The sequence below is a fragment of the Salvia hispanica genome, chromosome 5 (genome assembly GCF_023119035.1).
Source record: "Salvia hispanica cultivar TCC Black 2014 chromosome 5, UniMelb_Shisp_WGS_1.0, whole genome shotgun sequence".
Taxonomy (NCBI): domain Eukaryota; kingdom Viridiplantae; phylum Streptophyta; class Magnoliopsida; order Lamiales; family Lamiaceae; genus Salvia; species Salvia hispanica.
This window is the reverse complement of record NC_062969.1, coordinates 1143639-1165707: the sequence shown is the minus strand read 5'-3', so window position 1 is coordinate 1165707 and position 22069 is coordinate 1143639. Positions and strand designations below refer to the sequence as shown.

The 22069-nt window shown below is 33.6% G+C and overlaps 2 protein-coding genes across 2 annotated transcripts; both read right to left on the bottom strand.

The window, feature by feature from the left end:
* Window positions 1-242: 242 nt before the first annotated feature.
* Window positions 243-1809, bottom strand: LOC125187155 (transcription factor MYB10-like). Its single transcript, XM_048083689.1, has 3 exons — window positions 1576-1809; window positions 1111-1240; window positions 243-1022 (listed from the first exon to the last, which is right to left on the bottom strand). Exons 1-3 carry the CDS (start codon window positions 1706-1708, stop codon window positions 494-496), a joined length of 792 nt encoding a protein of 263 aa, XP_047939646.1. The 5' UTR covers window positions 1709-1809; the 3' UTR covers window positions 243-493.
* Window positions 1810-11358: 9549 nt separating this feature from the next.
* LOC125190898 (transcription factor MYB10-like) lies at window positions 11359-13083 on the bottom strand. Its single transcript, XM_048088318.1, has 3 exons — window positions 12902-13083; window positions 12010-12139; window positions 11359-11914 (listed from the first exon to the last, which is right to left on the bottom strand). The coding sequence occupies exons 1-3, from the start codon at window positions 13032-13034 to the stop codon at window positions 11536-11538; spliced, it is 642 nt and encodes a 213-aa protein (XP_047944275.1). The 5' UTR covers window positions 13035-13083; the 3' UTR covers window positions 11359-11535.
* Window positions 13084-22069: the final 8986 nt, after the last annotated feature.

The following is a 22069-nucleotide window of genomic DNA, read 5'->3' as shown; positions in this document are numbered from 1 at the left end:
GGTGTTGTTTGTGTTATCACATGTTATCTTTTGCTATCTTCTATATGGAGTGCCCTTCGTAGTGTATTTGTTGCGTGCAACATTCCGTTCCTTTCTTTTTCTCTGCGATCGGGTGTGAGCTCGTCCCCCTTCTTGAGGCATTTTTTCTATTATAAAAAAGTACAAATTCATATTTACTTAATCGAACAGGATACTAAAGGCTGAAATCTTATATAATTCACCAAACCGAATACCAACATACATGATTAACTGAAATCTTATATAATTCACCAAACCGAATACCAACATACATGATTATCAAACATACATTAATGGTATGCAAACATTATTTATATACACAACTATATTATTCACTAGCTACAACAAGCCCTAATAGGTTGGTAGCAAATGCGCTCTGAGTAAACCTCGCTCCTCGTCTACTACCAAAAACGCGCACTGAATAAACCTTGCTATTACCAAAAACGCGCATTATATGAACCTCGCTCCTCCTCTGCTACCAAAAGAGACTCGTCTCGTAGTCAAAATACTGAAGGAGGGGATCATAAGTAAGCAACAAACCCTCTTCCTCCACAGGAGGATTAGCATTATAACTATAACTACTACTCTCACTCTCCGAATTCGAAGACTCATTCCAGAAGCTTCCGTAGGATGACCCGGAGCACGATAGCTCGCTGTACCGCAGCTCAGGATAGTCGAACTCCAACACCTCCTCATTAAACACGTGCGCCGCCAAACCCTCGTTTTGAGCAACATCATCCTTGAGCATTTCCGACAGCATCAAATCAAGCTCTTCTTGTGATGAATTTGTAGAGAAAGAAGCATCATCGAATGGTAGTGAGAGATCTTGAGATGTAGAGAGAGAAGTAGCTTCCGAGGAATCTGTTTTTTCTGTGAAAGAAATTGTATTATTTATAGGCTTTGCTGAGTGATTTGGCTTGCGCCGTCTCTCGACACGTGTGTGCCAGAAGTTCTTGATCTCGTTGTCAGTCCTTCCCGGCAGCTTTTCAGCAATAGCAGACCACCTGTTTTATTGCAAGAGTTAGTTTGAGTAATTGTTCAGACGAAGCACATTTTAGTTGGTAAGACGCGAAATTCGGGAACAATTCTTACTTGTTTCCGAGTTCAGCGTGTAATTTGATAACGATTTGTCGTTCTTCTTTGCTGAAATTGCCTCTTTTGACCCCGGGTTTCAAGTAATTCACCCATCTCAGTCTGCAGCTCTTCCCGCATCTCTTTAGTCCTAAAATCAAGAAAAATTATGTTAATTACATAAAATACTAATAGTACAATTTTGTACATATACTTAAAAATGAAGTAGATTCTCTTAACACCAGGCACAAATTTCAAGAATTCAAGTGAAGGTCGCGACTAGATCACTTCAATTCACTTATTATAACAAGTCAAGTCGAGTGATTGATCAAATCAACTTTGCATCTTGTCTAGTAGATGTTTCCAGATCGAATGTTGATCTGACAGCATCTTAAATTTTGTCTTCGTAGATGCTGTCAGATTAGACAATGCTGATATGGCTGCATCTCTATGTGTGTAAACGATCGTGATTATTTATTAACTCACCGGCATATTTGGGGAGCAATCTCCAATTCCAATGGCCATATCTTTGTATGTAAGATCTCAATTTTTCGTCTTCGTCTTCGCTCCAAGCACCCTTCTTCATTCCATTGCTGTCGATTGAAGGTGGCCTCACCATCTTTTTTTTTTGTTCTTTGATTATCCTTGTGTGTGTGTGTGTGTTTTCTTTGAGTTTTTGTTGCTGATTTAGTTTGTTAAATTTGAGTGATGTGTGAGGAAGGAAGCTCAGTGTTTATATAGAGAGGAGAGAGAGGACAAAAGGTTGTACCCTGTGAAAGTGTTGACGTAGGAAACAACGTAGGAAGATGGAATTTCAGATATTTAAATGAAAAACACGATGATAATTTGAGTAAAGAAATATCAAGAGATAATTTTTGTGTGTGTTGTGTGGGGATAAGGATGTTACGTATGTCGCTGTCATAACTTTATGAAATAGGAATTTTGGTAAATTTTGTTTTGGGAATTATGAGTTGACAAAAATAACCTTGAATATGTTGCTTCGATGAATGTACTATTATTGAAATTCAAATACTATTTCATTGAAAATTATTTTGTAATGATTTTAGTATGTTTTTCTTTTCTTTTGTGAGACAATTAAGCTAAAATTTAGACATTTTAAGTTTAACGGTCATATCAATTTTGTTGTTTGATGTCTATGTATTGTCAAGTGTAGAAAATTAGTTAACATTAAATGAAGACTTACAAATAGCGAACTTGAAAAGTTCCTAAATAACTTCTAATTTTAAAATTGTATGAATGTCTAAATCTTATTTACAATTTAAAATTGATGAGTTTAACTTATTAATTTTAATTCGATTTATCCATTTTAAAGACTTGAATCTAAAATATTTAACCTAACCTCAAGATTTAAACTTAAAATTGCAATTTCTTGTTTGCCCGTTATTCTTATTAATTGAAATATGTAAAGTAGTATCATATCAATGTAAACAGAGGTGGACCCATGTGCAATGGGGTAGGGCCAAAGCCCTTAATAAAAAAAATTAACCTTTTTTCTTTAGTAAATTTTTAAATTTTATCTAAATTTAATACAAATTATTATGTAAAATTTCTTATAAATAATCTAAAACACTCAAAAATATATTTTAAAACAAAATTTATGTATTACAGCCCTTATCGTTAGCTATTTCTGTATCCGCCCCTAAATTTAAATATTTTGTATTCATGAGAATACTAAGTGCAATAGTAATTTATGAGATTCATACCTTCCATAATTGAAACAATTACTAAGTGCAATAGTAATTTCTACTTGTATATATATAGACAAGCACGTATTAAAATGGGGAAGCTTAATAATTTGTTATGGAATTAAAAATAAGTCACCCCTATAGTTTCAGGAGTCAATGGATATCGATTAAATAATCAATATTTTAAAAAAAGTTTTCTGAGAGAGGAAATATTTTCACAAATTAGTAAAAAGCAAATCTTTTGAAATTTTGACGTAAATATTTCTCATTACTTTACTCGAGTACTAAAGGGGGTCCATGTCTCCTTATCATAGTGTAATACTTTATCAAACATTATATTCATGGATTAGAAAACAAAAATCAAACATCTAGACACCGAATCAAATTAATACTCCATTAATTACTGTTGTCCTTATTGTTATTAAGGTTCTACAAAATTTGGCCACACTTTTAGTGTCACGTTAATATCTTAAACCTTACCACAAAAGCTAAATTACAACAAAAATTGAATTAGACATTTAGGTATTTTTCGATTTCCTAAATAAAATAATACCAAGATATAATCTAAGATTGAGTTGTGAGATAATTTTAGTCATAGGGATAGCTATGACTAATTATGTCATGATTATCTGTGGGATTGAATTCCAAGACCCAAATATATTACATATTTAATCAGTGATATAATCTTGCAAACCAAACACCCTCTTACTATTTAAGGTTCTACAAAGAACAATGATGTAAAGAATCGACTATGAATGAGAAAAACATAAAAGAAGGCCAAGTAAAGAAATATTTCATGCCATCTTCAGGTAAAAAAAGTCGATGGATGTTGATAAGTTATCAATTTCATAGAAGATGAAAGAAACAAGCAACACCTAATTCAATATAAACATAAAAACATATATGGACCACGGACATGTAAAGTCACTAGTCACTATACACTCCAATTTCTTCCAATGACTTTCAAGTGTGAAATTTTGAAGATTCGATTTATGAGTTTCTAATTGTTTGACATAACACGTAGCAAAAAAAAAATTTGTTTGTGCAATGGACGTTGATCTTATTGTAGAGTGGTTGATGCTCGAAGTCAAAGGTTTCAGATTTGATTGCACTGACATGGCCAATAAAACTTCTATTTATTTATCCATAGGAAAATCATTTATCAAATATTTTTCAGGCTTCATATAGTTTCAAATTGTATATTCTCTAAATTCAAATTTTCAGAACGATTCGAAAAGTCGTTTATCAAAAAATTTCAAGATATATACTCTAAATTCAATTTTTCAACTTGGTTCAAATTTGTATTTTTTAAATTTTCATATTATCACGCACTATGCAAAAATCAGATTCGAAATCTAATTTTGACATGTATCTCAAATCCGAACATAAATCTAAACCAATAATATTTTTGTGACACATAATTTTTCTGAGAAGATAATGTTTTTCCGGACTCATTGGACATAGACACATTCATCACAAAAATTAGATACATAACTATTGGCACATAAATAAATTAAATGGTGAAAATTGACACATATAATACAATTTGTGAAAGCAACAAAAAACAATAAATATGAAATGTACGAAGCGTGTGAACACGTGAATAAAAAAGAGTGTTCACATCTTCATAATAATAGACTAGACATATTTTCTTCGTTGACTATTTGAAATCACATGTGCGATAACTACTTAATTAATTTATTTAATTGTGAATAGAAAAATAAGCCCCACGCGTATATCTAGATTCAATGAATACACAATTTCGACAACGTAAGAATTAACATTTATAGCATCATCTACGATATTATATCATATGTATACTATGTACTAGGAGTATATGTCATGTCACCTAGTATTTAACATTAACACGACCGAGCAATGGCAAACCACTAATTCATCACTTTTTATATATTTCTTTTAGAAATAATAGTAATTTAAGTTACAAAGTTTGTTTGAATCCTTGTATGTCCATGAACTCTGAAATTGGAATATTAAATCGTAAAGTTTCAATTTGTCTCAATTGTTCTACGCATGCACAAATTGACGTTTTTCTGTGATGTTACAGACGACAATATTTTAATGAAATAAGAAGAAAAATGAGAAAATTAAAGGAATATAAAAGAGAAAAATACTTATATTATTTCATAAATACGTCATTTTGAATTTCATTAAAAGATGACATTTTGTGCATAGATAAGACTATTAAGAAAACTTAAATTTTGTGATTTACTATTCCAATTTCAATGTTTATGTGGTAAACCAGAATTTGACCAAACTTTGTGATTTATATGACTATCAACCATTTATTTTATTGTGAGATTTTAAAATTAAAATAAAATTACATTCTTAAAATTTACTACATAATTAAATTTAATAAACTACATAATAGATAAAAAATAACATATCACATAATCATACTTTGCATCCAAGTTGGCCGACAAAGCTTTTGTGTTTTTCTCGTTGGGTCTCAGTCATCCTCGGCGTGTCTTTGGACAATATTTTGTAGTGTAAGTTCACCATAAGTACCTCCATTGGTTCGTTGCCATCGTCACCTTTTTCTTCACCTCCTACTTTGTAACAAACTCGACTCTATACTGAAATTCGTAGTTGTTCGGTGTCTCACCTATTTGTTATAGACAAAGTATAAAATAAAAATTATTTTCTGTCATTAAATCGTGAATATCTACCATGAATTCATGATTCAAGATTCAAATTTGGTAAAATGAACAATTTTTTTTTTAATTCACCATTTTTCACAAAATAAATCCGTAATATTTCATCCGTAAGTATTAATTTATAATTCATGCTCTGTTTTATGGTGTAGTATATGCCAATATAATCAAAATTGTTTTGAATTATACTGTTTGAATTCTTTAATCATGTGTAACTACTTAAATACGATTATGCTCCACCAAGTCACTCAAAATTATTCTATTTCACTAAAAATTCATTCAATTCAAAAAGTTTTTCTCCATCTTTGACTAGTCCCTTTTCCGGTCTATGTGAGGTTAATGTTAATTAAATAATTTTAATAATATTTTACGTAATATTAGTGATTAGGATTGTCTCATGTCCACATGTATGGGGTAAAGTGATGTTAGCCATTACACGACAATTACAAAATCATTGTAGCCTTTTTTATTAGGATAAAAACGTGTGGTTTTTAGAATCCTTCATGGAAAGTGCCATTTGAAATATGTTTGACCAGGAAAGAATAGATTTTGTGTTTTTTCATCAATTTGTAAGTTTTTCATATATTTTGCCAAATTTATCTTCAGTATCTTCCAATAGTTGCAGGTTCATCTTGAATTCTTATCCAATGGTATATATATTTGTGTATTGATGTGAGATTTTACCACTCACTTAAGCTGGATTATTTTTTTAGATTTAATTTTTTATAATATATTAAATAAAACAGAGTTAAATTGTTGAGAATTATTAAATAAAAACAATTGATTTATTTTAATTAGAATTTATTTATTATGTACTCCCTCCGTCCCAGTTTAGGAGTTAGAATTAGTTATGACACGAGTTTTAAGAAATTGATGGAGTGTGTAATAAATGAAGTGAGATGGTGGAGTGTGTAATAAACAAAGTGAGTTGGTGGAAAGTGAGATGATTTGAATTTTTGGTTTTTCATTTTTTTTTTTGGTTTATTTTTGTGTAGATAATGACATTTAGACGTAATTTTGATGAATAATGGGGTAAAATTTTATGTCCAAATGTGGAAGATTCTAAATATAACTCTTAAACTGAGACGGACTTTTATGGTAAAATGTGACTCTTAAACTAAGACGGAGGGAGTAGTACTTATTTACTAATTTTTCTTGGTGGTGTCCCATTTTTTGGCTCCTATTTTTCTTTTATTTCGTGTCCACAAATGGAAGAAATAATTTATCTACATTTATAGGCAAAACATTTCAAAATTATCGTCGTATTATAGGGGGAAAAAATTTAATCCAAACAATCAGAAACAAATCGATCTATATTTCGCTTCGATTTAGTTGATATTTGGATTTCAGATATTTTGATCACTCAATCCACTTCAAATATTTGTGGTAGTATTTTTTTTATTTTTGAAAGAATTTATTTGCAATAAATTTAGAAAGCAACAAAGCAAACGCGGGACCAGCGTAAACAAACTTCAACTAATTAATAAAATCAAAAACGCGTTGGAAAATAAGGATTTCACACTCAACTGTATTTGTACTAACATAATTAATTTTGAATTTGAGTGATTGACCACGATAGTACATAATATTGTAGTAATTCACTTTTGCCTGCTTTTTATTTTAATTTTGGATGAAATAAATAGAGTTAATATTTTGAAAAGGAAAAATAAAAATTGGATTGTGATTAAAATTTTTGCTACTTACTTTTAAGGACCAATTGCCAAAAAAATATGAACTTGTCAAATTATTATTCTGTCTCACAATTTAAAAATAATTGATTTTTATTAATGTAGCAGTGTTCATAAATATTCACAAGTCTGATATGAAACTAATATCTGAATTTTTATATTTATAATCTTTATTAATTTGACAACATACTAATTAATTAATTATATAAATATTTAATTAGTCGCATTATCAATTTGAGAAATGTGTATATTGTATACTTTCTTTATTCCTTCATATAGAGTTAGAATCATTTTTCTATTTTGGAAAGTTCTATCATAATTGAGTCATTTATATAAATAGTACTCCTTCTATCCTTCTATCCCACAATAAGAGTCATATTTTTTAATTTTGGTTCGTCCCATAATAAAATTCATATTTTGTTATTTTGGTTAGTCCCATAATAAGAGTCACATTTCTATTTTACCATAAATGATAAGTATGTCCAACATTTCACTAACTCACTAACTCACATTTTATTATAAAATCAATACAAAAAAGTGAACCTCATATTCCAGTAACTTTTACAAATCACTATTCTTTAGGGCATTCACAATAAGAGCCTATCTCTGGAGCTCATCTCAGAGCTTATCTCCATTTTTTCATACCACGTCAGCAGACTCATCCCAGAGCCTATCTCCATGCAATAAGAGTCCATCCCAAATTCTATCTCAGAGCCCATCTCATTTCCATATCATCACTATTTTATATTTTTTACTTTTAATTTAGTTTGAAATAAAATGATATAAAATAATAAGAAATAAAGATAACTCAATAAAAAACAAATTTCGTTAAAAAAAATCCTACATTTAAAAAAAATTATGGAAAAAAACAAACAAAAATATTGAAAATATTGTGACTAGAGAGAAGTAAAATGTACAGTAAGATAAAATAAAATGGGATGAATGTGAATAATTAGTGGGAAATAGAGCATATATATATGGGATAAAAATAAATAAAAACAAAACCCAAAAAAAAATTAGGAGATCGGCTTAGCCGATCTATCGGTCTTTGGGGAGGTGCCCATGAGAGTGGCCATCGACACTTGCTTAGAGGGCCGATTGTTTTTTTTTTTTTGGGGGGGGGGGGCACACAAGAGTGGTCATCTTCCCTTGCCCCACAATAGAGGGCCGTTTTTTTTTTTTTTTTTTTTTGGGGGGGGGGGGTGATAGGCCTTTGCTATCGGCCTCCATTTGCCAATGCTTTACATTTCTTGGAGCGTATGCTCACATCAAATATAACTCCTATTATGGAACGGAGGAAGTAATAATAAATATATTTTTTCACTCTTACTTTACCCTCTCTTACTTTATTCACTCTACTTTACTTTCTACTGTATATTGTCTCACTACTTCTTTTTTCTCTCTTACTTTTTATCTATCTACTTAACACACTAAATTAAATATTTATTTCTTAAACTCCGTGCTGAAAAGTTCTACGTCAATTACGAAGGAACGAAGGGAATATATAGAATATCTAAATATTTCGTTGTGTGCTAACTGAGAATAGTGAATGAAATTGTGTAATGGACTAAAATTAACCAAACTTTTTCATTATTTAAAATGCGTGGTTATGAAAAGTTTGAATTAAACGACTGCAAGCTCATTATTTGGATATAAAATTAAAGTTTAATTATCATTTTATAACATCAATTTAAATGAATGGATGGATAGGATCACTGTTTGAAATAGCTATTGTACTAGAAAAGTAGAAATATTAGGAGTAATAAATTGCTACCCCTAATAATTGATGATTACGTCACCAAAGCAAACGTCACTTATCTACGAAAGCACACAATAATATTTTAAGTAGAATTGTAATAAAATAAGACAGCTCTCCGTGTGTTTGAATTTTCAACTGCCCCGGCCCTACTTATTATTATATTATTCACTATTTTCCATTTTATATCTATCTACTAGACATGACAAAATTTTGTAAAACCATTCAAAATTTCAAACATTTTTAACCTATCCCCATAAATTCCTATCAAATAAATAGACCCCAAATTAAATACTCCTCGACAAAATAAGATCATTATAATTAAATTAACAATCGAACTCAGCATATAACTGGTAAAATACCTTTCAATCTCAAAAAGTTATTAATAGTAAAACAATAAAAAAAAATAGTTTAGACGAGTACAGAGACGGAACCAAAAATTTAAAAAAAGTCGGGACTAAAAATGAAAGCGTATCACAATGTTCTCGTCTAAAGTTGCCTGAGAGAGTAATAAAACTATCTCCATTTCCAATAATTAATCTCTACTCTTTTCATAATATATAGCAGTCAACATTTATGTATATACTTGGTTGCATTTAATGTTTATTACATATTACTCCTTAAACCAAAACAACCATAAAATTGTATATTCAAGAATCAAGTTGCATAGTTTTGAATTTCTTCTAAACGTGACAAATTTATCTTAATCATATCATCCTTGTCAATTGCGATTATCTACAAATTAATTGTGCAATCACATCATCCCTATTTGAACAACGTGGATAACATGTGTTTTTACTAGTCTTCTAGGGTGAAAAAATTAAATTGATTTGATTCTAGTTTCAGTCAAACTTTTCTATCTTCTTGGAACCTAGCTATAGAAATCATACCAAAAATGATCATCCATGTTCCAATGTTCATTTTTGTGTGTTATAGTATGTTGTGTTTTCCATCATCTTCCTATTTCACCAAGAATTCAACACGTTTTATTTTGACACTTTATTTCGCCCTATATGAAGACTAGTTTGAGTTAATAGTGTCACTTATATAGTTACATTGTTATGTACGAAGATTCCATTGTACATCCTTGGTAGCTTTAACCTTTTCTCGTTTTACCATTTTTGTATGTCCCCAAATAGTTTATTATTAGTTTCTTACTATATTTTATCCACACTATGATAAATGTGAGCCTTCTTTCCCCCTATTTTGCACACGTAATACTCCCTCCGTCCCGAATAATTCAGGTCACTTTGACCGGACACGAGTTTTAAGAATTGTAATGAAAAGTGTGTTGAAAAAATTAGTGGAATGTGGGTCCTACATTTATATATTAGTTTTATAATAAAATGTGAGTAGGAATGAGTTAGTGGAATATGAGGTCCACTACCAAAAATGGTAAAAGTGAAGTGGGACAAATTATATGGGACGGACCGAAATGAAAAACTGGGATGAATTATCTGGATCCGTCCCAGATAATTTGGGACACTTTGACCAATACGGGTTTTAAGAAATCTAATGGAAAGTGAGTTGAAAAAGTTAGTGGGACGTGGGTCCTACTTTTAAAGTATTAGTTTTATGGGGTCCACTACTATAAAAATGGTAAAAGTGAAGTGGGACAAATTATATGGGACGGCCCGAAATGAAATATTGGGTCGAATTATCTGGGACGGAGGGAGTACTAAAACGCTTCCCATTTTGTTAATTTTAGTATGTCCCTCAAACATTTCGGTATTCCATTTATTTTTACGTTGGCACAAACGGATGTACCATTAACTTCTTATATTGTACTACCCACACTAATAAATGTGAGCTTCATTACAATTACCTACATCTCGTTAAAATCCGAATAGCTTTGAAGAGTATTAAGGTAGTATATACAACGCTAATCTATTGGTTTGAGCAATTAATCGATCAAAAATATTGAAGAAAAATGTAATCCAACTTTTAAAGGCCGAATTATTTGCAAAAGATTCATTAATGATTATTTTTTCTTTCTTTTGAGAGAATACAAGAATAAAATCGTACTTAACCTAAGGAGGGTAAAATCCATGCTTTATTAAACGATAGGATCATTAGTATGGTCATGTCATTACTATTTTAATCTAGTAATGAAAATTGTAAAACTAACACTATTTTATTTGCCTAATTGAGAACTAATTACACTAGTTTCCACTAACAAAATCTTCTTTAGAAAAACTTCAAAATTCTATAATTGCTATATTCATATATAACCCTTGTTACAAAAACATCAAAATTCTCACATGAAGCATTCTCAAAGTATTTACCATACATATATTCATAGTATATAACTGAATTAAATTACAACAATTTGGAAATTAAATAAGAACACCAATATAACTAATTAGTATGCATAGGAACAAAATATCATCCTACTAAAACTCCTAACAAAATTTTCAATACATAACAAAACACATAAAATCACGAAATTAAGACAACAATATCATATCATATCATTATTCCAAATCATATATTACAACAAAAACACAACCTCAAGATTCGGATAAGCAACTTATTCAGGTATACTTCAAACACAACTCTATTACATATGATATTAGACGATTGTTGCTCATATATATATAAATCTAGCTAGCTCAATTATATTTCTATTTCCCATAATACTCACCACCAAAATTCCTGTTGTTGAAGCAGTCTTGTTCAATTGCAGCACTCAAACTCCAAGAACCAATTTCATAATCTGAGGGATCACGAAGTAGATCCATCACATTTCCATCCTGTCCATAACACTCTAGCCCAACAATGTTGTAACGATTGAAATCCGAATCCGCATTCGACTCAAACACACCGATGTTTTCTGCAGGTGTGTTTTGATTCGGACAAGTTGTTATGGTGCTAGAATTGCTGTCTGAAGACCGCGTCGAGGCGCCCTTGAGGCGAGCCCGGCGCTTTTGTATGTGCGCGTGCCAGTAGTTCTTGATGTCGTTGTCAGTCCTACCGGGAAAGTGTGCAGCAATGGATGACCATCTATGTTATAATTAAATAATTAGATAAAATTTTTTTATAAAATTGTTATCTTTTTTCTAATCTAAATAAAATGATATGTAGTGATTAATTCATACTTGTTTCCGACTTGATTGTGGAGTTGGATGATGAGATGCTCTTCTTCTTGGGTGAAGTTGCCACGTCGGATACCAGGCCTCAAATAATTCACCCAACGCAGTCTGCAACTCTTCCCACACCTCTTCAACCCTAAATTAAATAAATCACATATCTGTTAATTAATTAATTAATTAATGTAAGTCACTAAAAATAAGAGGTATATGCATATGCAAATTAATGGATCAAAACTAGCCGAGCTTGTGATCATGGAATCATTAAGTAAAAATCACCACTCGTTAGGATCTGACCATGAAGCGCAACTGATTTGGTAAGATCATTTCAAACTAATACGAAATAATAACATGAAATCTTTAGTAATAAAAGAGACACATGAATTGTTTACCAAATTACAACAAGAGAGCATATATATAATGAACACTAATCATAAACCAAATAGCAATCGGGATCTTCAAATATATATTGTACGGAAGCTCAAACTACGTCCCCGAACTAATAGGTCAATGATTAATGAATACAATTGCAATGATTTCCTTTCAGGCTCCGTACTCTAACACGAACTAATAAGCCAATGATTTGAGTGGCCTAATATGTGTGAATTTGAACAAATCGAAAATCTTGGCACACGGATGAGTGAATTAATAATAAATTACTTTCACTAAGCCCTAAACAAGAAAATCACCTATCCAAGTAGTAAAGATTTGACCTTTTCGAACTCAGATCTCTAACTCACAAGAAGCGCGGGAAACAAAGAACAAGGGTTTCCATAAATAACTAGGGTTATGAATATTCTTGAATTCAATTAAAGACCTGATCTAAAAGGGAAATCGATCAGTTGACTTGGTAGTTAATTTTGCTTCTACATGAAGCTCTAATCGGAGAAATCGGGATTACCGGCAAATGAAGGCAGCAGCCGCCAGTTGAGGTGTCCGAATCGACTAATATGATCCCTCAATTTGTTGTCCTCTTCTTCATCCCAAACCCCTCTTTTGATTCCATTTCTATCAACGAAAGCTGGCCTCACCATCTCTCTCACTCACTCACTCTCTCTCTTTTACCAAAGTGTGGAATCCACTTCACTTCAGTCCTATTTAAGAGTGGTGGTAAGAAGTGGGAGAGAAGAAAGTTTAATTGGTAGTCAAGTACAAAACCGTGTTTGAGGATAAAGAATAGTAAATTTCTGTCTACATTAGAAGTTACATCGAAGCCTTAATTTTTGGATTATTATACTAAGTGAAAAGTATATAGGGAAGCAAGAAAAACTTGACCTGATTCATTAATATTAAGTCTAGCCGCCAATTAAGTCCTAACTTATGGCACTAATATATGAATATGAGCAACAATTTCATTTGGAAATTTACCATAAATTAAACTAGTGTGGCTTAATTAACGTATAACATGCGAGTTCATTATTGATATATTTACACGTGAGTTGTCCTACATACAAAATGTGTAGTATAAAGATTTCAATAGGAGTCTCGGGCAATATTTTTCATGCAATCCGGCCCTCGATGAAACTTTACTAGAATTCCGTTTGATCTGTCATTCACATATCGTATCGTATCTGTGATTCAATGAATGAAATTATAACCTGTAAAATCAAACATTATTCATATCCTACTAAATTAGTTATACAACATTCTTAATCAATGCAAAGATTGAATGTTGACGGACCTTTAATTTGTCATTTTTATGCCATAACTAATTCGAAGAAGCATTTTAACGCGGCAGGAACATAATTATGCACACGTGTGCTAATTATTTTGATTAATTTATCCACTAAACAAATGTATATAAGTATTGCCCAAGTAACATAATAGTATAATTATAGTATGCACGAAGCAAGTCACCATCAATGATGTAGTAACATTAACTCCCCTTGTTCTTGATTACAAGATACATTGAATCCCAATCTTAACTAATCAAATCGAATAAGTTAATGGCAAGGCACAAAATTATATATTCTCTTTCATTAGTTTGTCTTGAATTACTAGTAACTTTGTTTATAGAGTTTTCTATTTCTTGCTATTTTAAGCCATACGACCATTCGTCTTGAATTATACACTTTGAAATTATTTTAAATATTTATTACGCTACTAATTGAAGATGTGTGCATAGATTCTCCAAAAACTACATTTGCTAATTATTTCTGCATGATGATTTTCTTTGATTTTATGAAGTTTATGTTTTAGAAATTTAATACTACAAAAATGACATCATCCAATATTAATAATACTCCAAATAAGTGCTTCCAAACAATAAAATCAACTAGTCCGCGGCAACTTATAGTTGAACCAGGTAAATTAAACACCCAATCTATGTATTTAATTAATTTAAATACTATATTGGTTTCACACTGCTAGTGCTTTTGTTACAAACTTCCACCAAACCTTAAAATGTTTGCATATTAACTAGTTCTTGCATCATCTTCGTAGAAAATATTTACTATATTAATCATAGATAATGTACGGTAAAAACCCAGATAATTAGTTGTGTAATTTTTGGAAATTTTCAAGGGACTCTATTTATTTATAAATAATAAATATGCATTGTCCTTTGTTATTAATTTATAAATAATAAATAATCATGCTCATGCATAAATCTATCTAGCTATTTACCTTTTTATGACCCAGTCTTGTTATTAATTTTTAGTTCAATTATGTTGATATTTGTTTCAAGCTGTCATAGTATAATTGATAACTTTCAGTATTCTATATGTAACATGCATTTGAACATACTTTTTATGATTATTATTATTGTTGATTTTACTGCATATACTATGAAAAGGAGAATGTAAGTGTAATTGTTGCTGGAAAGCAAATTACAAAGACATATAGTGGAATATAACTTTCTATATGTAGTCAACACAAAGAAATTGGAATCAAATTTCCTAATTATACTTATTTTGTTTTCATTATCTGACTCCATGTTGAATGTATATATGTGAACTAGCTAGTATTCGATTTGTTACTTGGAATTTAACGTAACAAATCAACACAAATATTTGTCTACAACCCAAAACATACATTTTACAGGCAAAAAACGTCTGACGCTCTAGCAGTAGCACATCCTCTATAAATTGTCTCGTTTCACTTTACTATATTTAGCAAGTGGACCTTCACATTCCACTAACTTATTATACTCTCAATTATTAAAAAACTAGTAGTAATATAGTATCTGATTCACATTACAATGATTTTTTTCCGTTCATTTTTTTTATAGGGTCAAACATTTTTTTAAAACTCGCACCGATTAAATATGAGACATTAATTTAATGGGGACCGAAGAAGTAAGATGGTCTCAATGTGCGGATTCAAGCTCATATCTTGGTCCGTCAATCATATGACAGAGTAACTATTTGATTAATTTCTCTAACTTTTGATAGGTGATTCAAATGTCTCTCTTTGTTGACTACCAATTTTTTAGCTTCTTTAACTTTTGATAATGAATTCTCGTGAAATTTACAGATTGTGGATTTGTCAAGGGTGCAACCAATTTTTCGCCAAGAATAGGTCAAAATGTGCAAATTTTCTCATGTTTTGTGGGGGATTAGGTCTAAAAAATTTTATAATTACTGTAAAAAAATTAAACTACGTCATTATTGATCAATGTAGACAAGAAATTATTAATAGAATATTTGATGGCGACCTGAACAGAATCTCTTAAGATTATACAAAATTTCGTGATGGAACATCTTTAGCAATTAGTCATAAAAAGCAGGAGATTTCAGAAAATTTGGAATATCTTCGTTTATATTGACTTAAAGAATTTTGCATTATTGGACAAGAATGTATTAATACAAATTAAGGTCAATATAGTTTTTTCAGATATTGTATAACATAATGTAGTATTTCTTGGGTAATGATGGACACCCATACTTACTGTCTTGTATCCATGATAAAGATGAAATGGTGGCAATAGAAGGATTCCGGTCACTGCAAAGGGCGGTAGGCATAAGTAGTATTGGTCTTAAAGCTGTGATAGATGTTATGCGCAGAATTCTTCGTGTTTCTCACAGGCCTGTGTTGAGGTTTAATTAGTGTTTTCAGGGCATTGCAGAAGGTTATTGCTATATTCTTAATGCATACTTTGAGCTAGGAAATCTTTGTTTAATATACTAATGAATAACTTAAGATAATTGATGTAGCAGGTGGGAATGGTGCATAATGTGGTATGGATAACTCCAGAGGATCATATAGTAATTGGTTTAGTGCATTACACACATGTTTTCGGTGTAAACTAGTGTTACCACTCTACTATTAACAGGACAAAAGACTTTCAAAAGACTTTCAAATAAAGAAGATATATTTATAGCTACATAGATTAAAATAAAGAATACTGAGAAAAAATTTAAAAAAATTTGACAACTAACAATATAAACTAAATAAAAATTGTATTTATAAGATTATAAATAATTACAAATATTATAGTAAACAATAACAAACAGACAACCTACACTGATGAAATATATCAAATTCATGATACTATTGAAAGTAACAAAAAAGACACGAGTGAATGAAATAGAATAAGATATACAAATAAAGGAAAATGTGTTACTAAATGCTATGTTACCTTTGGCATGTTTGATGAAGTTGGTACCACCAAGCATCTTGGTTGGTGGCTTCATTCTTGGAGTCATCTGTCTCCCGACATTTGGACGGGTGTCAAATGTCTCCCGCAACTCCTAGGAGTCGGACGGGTGCAAATTTCTCCCGACATCTCCCGTGGGATGGGCGGGTGCAAAATGTCTCCCGACATTTTTCAAGACACTGACGGGTGTCAAACGTCTCCCAATATTCTAGGACCGACATGTGCCAAATGTCTTTGATTGCTAGGGCACGAACGGGAACAAAATTGTCTCCCCATGTCTCCCAGCGAATGGGAGACCGACGTGTGCCAAATGTCTCCCGACATTTGCTAAGGCACGAACGGGAACAAAAATGTCTCCCCATGTCTCCCGACGAACGGGAGACCGACGTGTGCCAAATGTCTCCCGACATTTGATAAGGCACGAATGGGAACCAAATGTCTCCCCATGTCTCCCGACGAACATGAGACCGGCGTGTGCCAAACGTCTCTCGACATTTGATAAGGCACGAACGGGAGCCAATTGTCTCCCCATGTCTCCCGGTGAACGGGAGTCCGACGTGTGCCAAACGTCTCTCAACATTTGATAAGGCACGAATGGGAGCCAAATGTCTCCCCATGTCTCCCGGTGAACGGGAGACCGCCGGGTGCAAAATTTGCTCTTGGCATTTCTCATGCCACAGACGGGAGTTGAATGTCCCTCATGTCTTTCGACGAACGGGAGACGTCCCTTGGGACCAACGTGTGCCAAATGTATTCCAACATTTTCTAAGGCACGGAAGGGAGCAAAATGTCTCCCATGTCTCCCGACGAACGGGAGACGTCCCTTGAGACCAATGGGACACGCCCAAAGACCCTATCCATGGGGACGACGGGAGACGTCCCGTAGAACTTCCCGACCAATGACCCTCACGAGGTCTCTCCCCCACATTGGAGTCAATCGTGTTGATCCCAAATGCATCAACTCTCGTGTTGGACTCGACGGTACTAACACTCAATCCATTATAGGATTCTATGGAGCCACCAAATGTGGAACCATTAATTCTCGTGTTGGCCCATAAGGCCCCAACACACGTGTTGACCCCGAAGGCCTCAACACTTGATCCATTGGAGGATCTCTCGGAACCACTAATAGTGGAGCTGTCAGTTTGCGTGTTGGCCCCGAAGACCCCAACACTCGTGTTGATCCCGAAGACTCAATACACGATCCATTGAAGGATCTCGCAAAACCACTAAAAGTGGAACCGTCATTTTTCGTGTTGGCTTCGAAGGCTCCAACACCCGTGTTGACCCCGAAAGATCGAACACCCGATCCAATCAAGGATCCTACGGAACCACTTAATGTGGAACCATTGGTGCCACTCAAGGTGGATGCACCGGTTGACCCAAACGGGTTAGTTAGCACCCATGGCACTTGGGTAATCAATAATAATGATGGACTCGACGGGAGTCGCAGTCACGACGGGGACCCGAAGGGAGTTGCGGTCACAGCGGGGATCTGACGGGAGCCCAGCAGGGGAAAAGTGGGCACGTCAGTGTTGGAGTCGGGAAAAGCGGCGACGGGGAACACAACAACGGGATCCATCTCCACGCTAAGGTATTAGTTTCGAAAGTATTAGATTCAATTTAAAGTCCAAACTCCTTCTTCAACGGCAAGTTGTATCTCGTCTTGCAATTGTTGGTTTTTTTTCTTTGAATATTTAACTGTGGGATACAAAGATACATTAACTAGGCGTAATACAACCCAAATGAAGAATGAAGATAAAAGTACAATAAACTGAATTGAAATAACAAAATAATAATCAAAACTATAAACCGTAAAGATATAAGCCGAGTCGAGAAGTCCTCTTTCCACAAGACGAGATACGCCCCGGTTGTGCTCTCGGATTGGCGTGTCGTCCCCAAAGATAAAACAACTTCGTCTTGTTCGTTGCAGCACCGCAAACATAACAAGTTCCGGCAAATTGGATGATGGCATTTACATTTATTTCTATGACGTGTGGTCAATTTTTGAAGTCCACGCGGTGTCATATGATTACTCATATGCACTTGCGGTAATTAGTTTATAATGTATATAATTGATATGATCATAATTTCTACATAAATATAATCATGTATATGTATCTTGCATTTAAATTAAATGGGCACATACACCATACAAGTAAATTATATAGGCACATACATGTAAAAATATGATAGTTATTCAAAACCAAAGAAGTTATTTGAAAAAAGAAATTATATTTAAAATTGAATAATCCAATTACAATTCTTTTATTTTCGAGAATGGTGATTTGGAGAAAGTGATACTACTACTTATTAAGATATGTAAAAGCATATAATAACTTTGAACTACTAAAATGGCATGGCATGGCATGTCAGGTTTTTTTACAGGAAATACGTGGGACATATCACCAAACCAAAAAAATTGTCGATTGCAAAGTATGTCAAGAGGAGTGGAGTACCAAATACTAGAAACATAGTCAATCATAACATAAACATAGTCAACAGCTTAATAACGCAAAAGCATGTCAAGAGGAGTGGAGTACCAAATACTAGAAACATAGTTAATCATAACATAAACATAGTCAAACCCCTAGAAACATAGTTAATCAGAACATAAACATAGTCAAACCCCTAAACAAAACACAGCTTAATAACGCAAAAGCATGTCAAGAGGAGTGGAGTACCAAATACTAGAAACATAGTTAATCATAACATAAACATAGTCAAACCCCTAGAAACATAGTTAATCAGAACATAAACATAGTCAAACCCCTAAACAAAACACAGCTTAATAACGCAAAAGCATGTCAAGAGGAGTACCAAATACTAGAAACATAGTTAATCATAACATAAATATAGTCAAACCACTAGGCCCTATCATAAACCAGAAATACAAAACACAGCCTAGATTTATCATCGGAAGGCGCGGCGACTCGGGAGGCTGTGCGACCGATCTACCGGGTGCAGCCCAGAGCTGCGGATGACACGTGGAGTTGTTTTAAATAACGCTTACAGTTAGTCTGGCTATCCTCTGAATCCAACTCAGAGATTCCGCCGTTTCACTGACCACCGTCCCTTTTTTGGCGACACGCCTCTCCACACAGTGTTGGAACCCAGTAAACAAAGTTGGGGCAAAATTTTCCCCCAAATCCGTTGCCTTTTCACCTCTCTTACCCAGTATTGTAAGGATCCCCCAACACTTCTCAACAAAGACAGCCCAGAAAACAAATAGAAGAGTAGCAATATAACCAATATGGGACCACTTCCTACAACTGGAAAGACTACCCACCTCTTCACAAATTTCCAGCGCCATTGCACAAGCGTTCCGACTAGCAGCTTGCAACTGGCCAACCAAAAAATCCAAATCACCGGGGCCGCCTTGTGCTATAGCATTTACGTTGTCGAGGGTCCTTCTCAAGAACAAGGCAACGCTACCACAGTTGGGGTGCTGGCAGTTTCCTCCGGCAATGTGCGATTCAATCAAATCTCTGCCAATCGAGGCTACCACCGCTAGGGTAGCCAACTTCTCATCTCGACTCTGGCCAGACAACAGCGTCAGAATCTGAACATCATCTCTGAAATTGTAGCGAACATGCCTCTCAAACATCTCCGGTATGGAGAACACTGCAACAAATACCAAATGTTAAATCAAAACTCCACACAAAAATAAACAACGAATTTTAGATTTTGAACGACATTTTACCGATCGAGCTCCATTGTGCAAGCGCAAGAAATGGAATAACCACAGCTCCAGTTCTAATAGACTCTTCCATTACCAAACTTGGTATGGATCGTTGAGACTCTAATATTTCCCGACTTTGCATAAATTACTGAAAAGATCAAATAGAAACCTTATTGCAGAAAATGGCAATCGAGAGAGAGAGAGGGTAGAGAAGATATGTAATTATGTATGTATATGTAATTATGTATCATGTCAGATTTTGGGGGCGTGGGACGACTTAATTAATTTTCACAAAACAAATATAATAATTACTTTGTCGTTACTTAGGGTATCTCCACCGGCGCCCCTCCCGGTCACTCGTCGGCGACGTCCGACCGGACGTCTGCCGTAGGGAGCGGGAAGGGCGCCCACGCCCGTCCCAAGTGCCCCTGCGATGGGCTCGCCCGTCGCATCGACGTCCGATCGGACGTCCGCCACTGTGGCGAAGGTCGAACGTCCCGGTCGGACGTCCGGAATTTTTAATTTAATTTAATTTTTTTTTTTAAAAAAAAACTCTATAAATAGGCTCCCCCAACTTCATTTCATTCACACCACTTGTGTTGACAAGTTTACGAGGCCCGCCGACATGTTCATGTTCGACGAGTACCTCCGCCGCCTGGAAGGGGATACACACTTCCGGCTTCAAAGCCAAGCATCCCACGATGATCCTTGAAGCCGTAGCTGACTACCGGCTGTGGATATGGCATGCTTATTTTGGAGTGGCCGGGTCGAACAACGACATTAACGTCCTCCAGTCGTCGCCCATGTTCAACGATCAGTGCAATGGCGTTGGTCCCGCCATCAATTTCGTCGCCAACGGCAACCAGCACAACATGGGATACTATTTGGCGGAGGGATATACCCAAACTGGCCCGTCTTTATGTTTTTCTTTTACTTTAGATTGTGGTGTTATTTAAGGAGTATTTGAAAATTTAATCTCCAATTATTGAATAAATCTAAGACCACCAAATATTCTTCGTTAAGATGAAGATCAATTATTCAGATAGCACTTTTAGCAAAGCCTCTGAAAATGAGATATAATATGATTGGACAGCTTTATCTAAAGACTTTGCAGAAGGATTTTACACAGAGGAACGTGAGGAGACATAATCCGGCAGATTGGGCTCAAGAAGGACAAACATCTCCCACTTAATTAATTTAATTGGCTCAATTTGTTGGGAGCCCAACTTGTGTAATTTATTTATTTGATTTGGACTTCTATTATTTTTCATGTCCCAAAGCCAAATTTGTAAAAATAAATATTGGACTTTATTAAATTTGTAAAAATAAATATAGATCAATTAATAAATTATTTTCATCTAACTATTATTAAAAAATCTTAATGATATTAATTATACTAAATCTAAAGTAAACTTAACTGCTCAAATAAATATTTAAACATTCAAATAAATATTTAAACATTCAACTAAGATGACACCTTTCCTTTCTTGGAAACTTTATTTTGATATCTGTTTCAAGCTGTCATAGTATAATTGACAACTTTCATTTGTAACATGCATTTGAACATACTTTTTATGATTATTATTGTTGATTTTACTGCATATACTAAGAAAAGGAGAATGTAAGTGTAATTGTTGCTGGAAAGCAAATAACAAAGACATATAGTGGAATTTAACTTTCTATATATAGTCAACACAAAGAAATTGGAATAAGATTTACTAATTATACTTATTTTGTTTTCATTATTTGACTCCATGTTGTATGTGAACTAGCTAGTATTCGATTTGTTA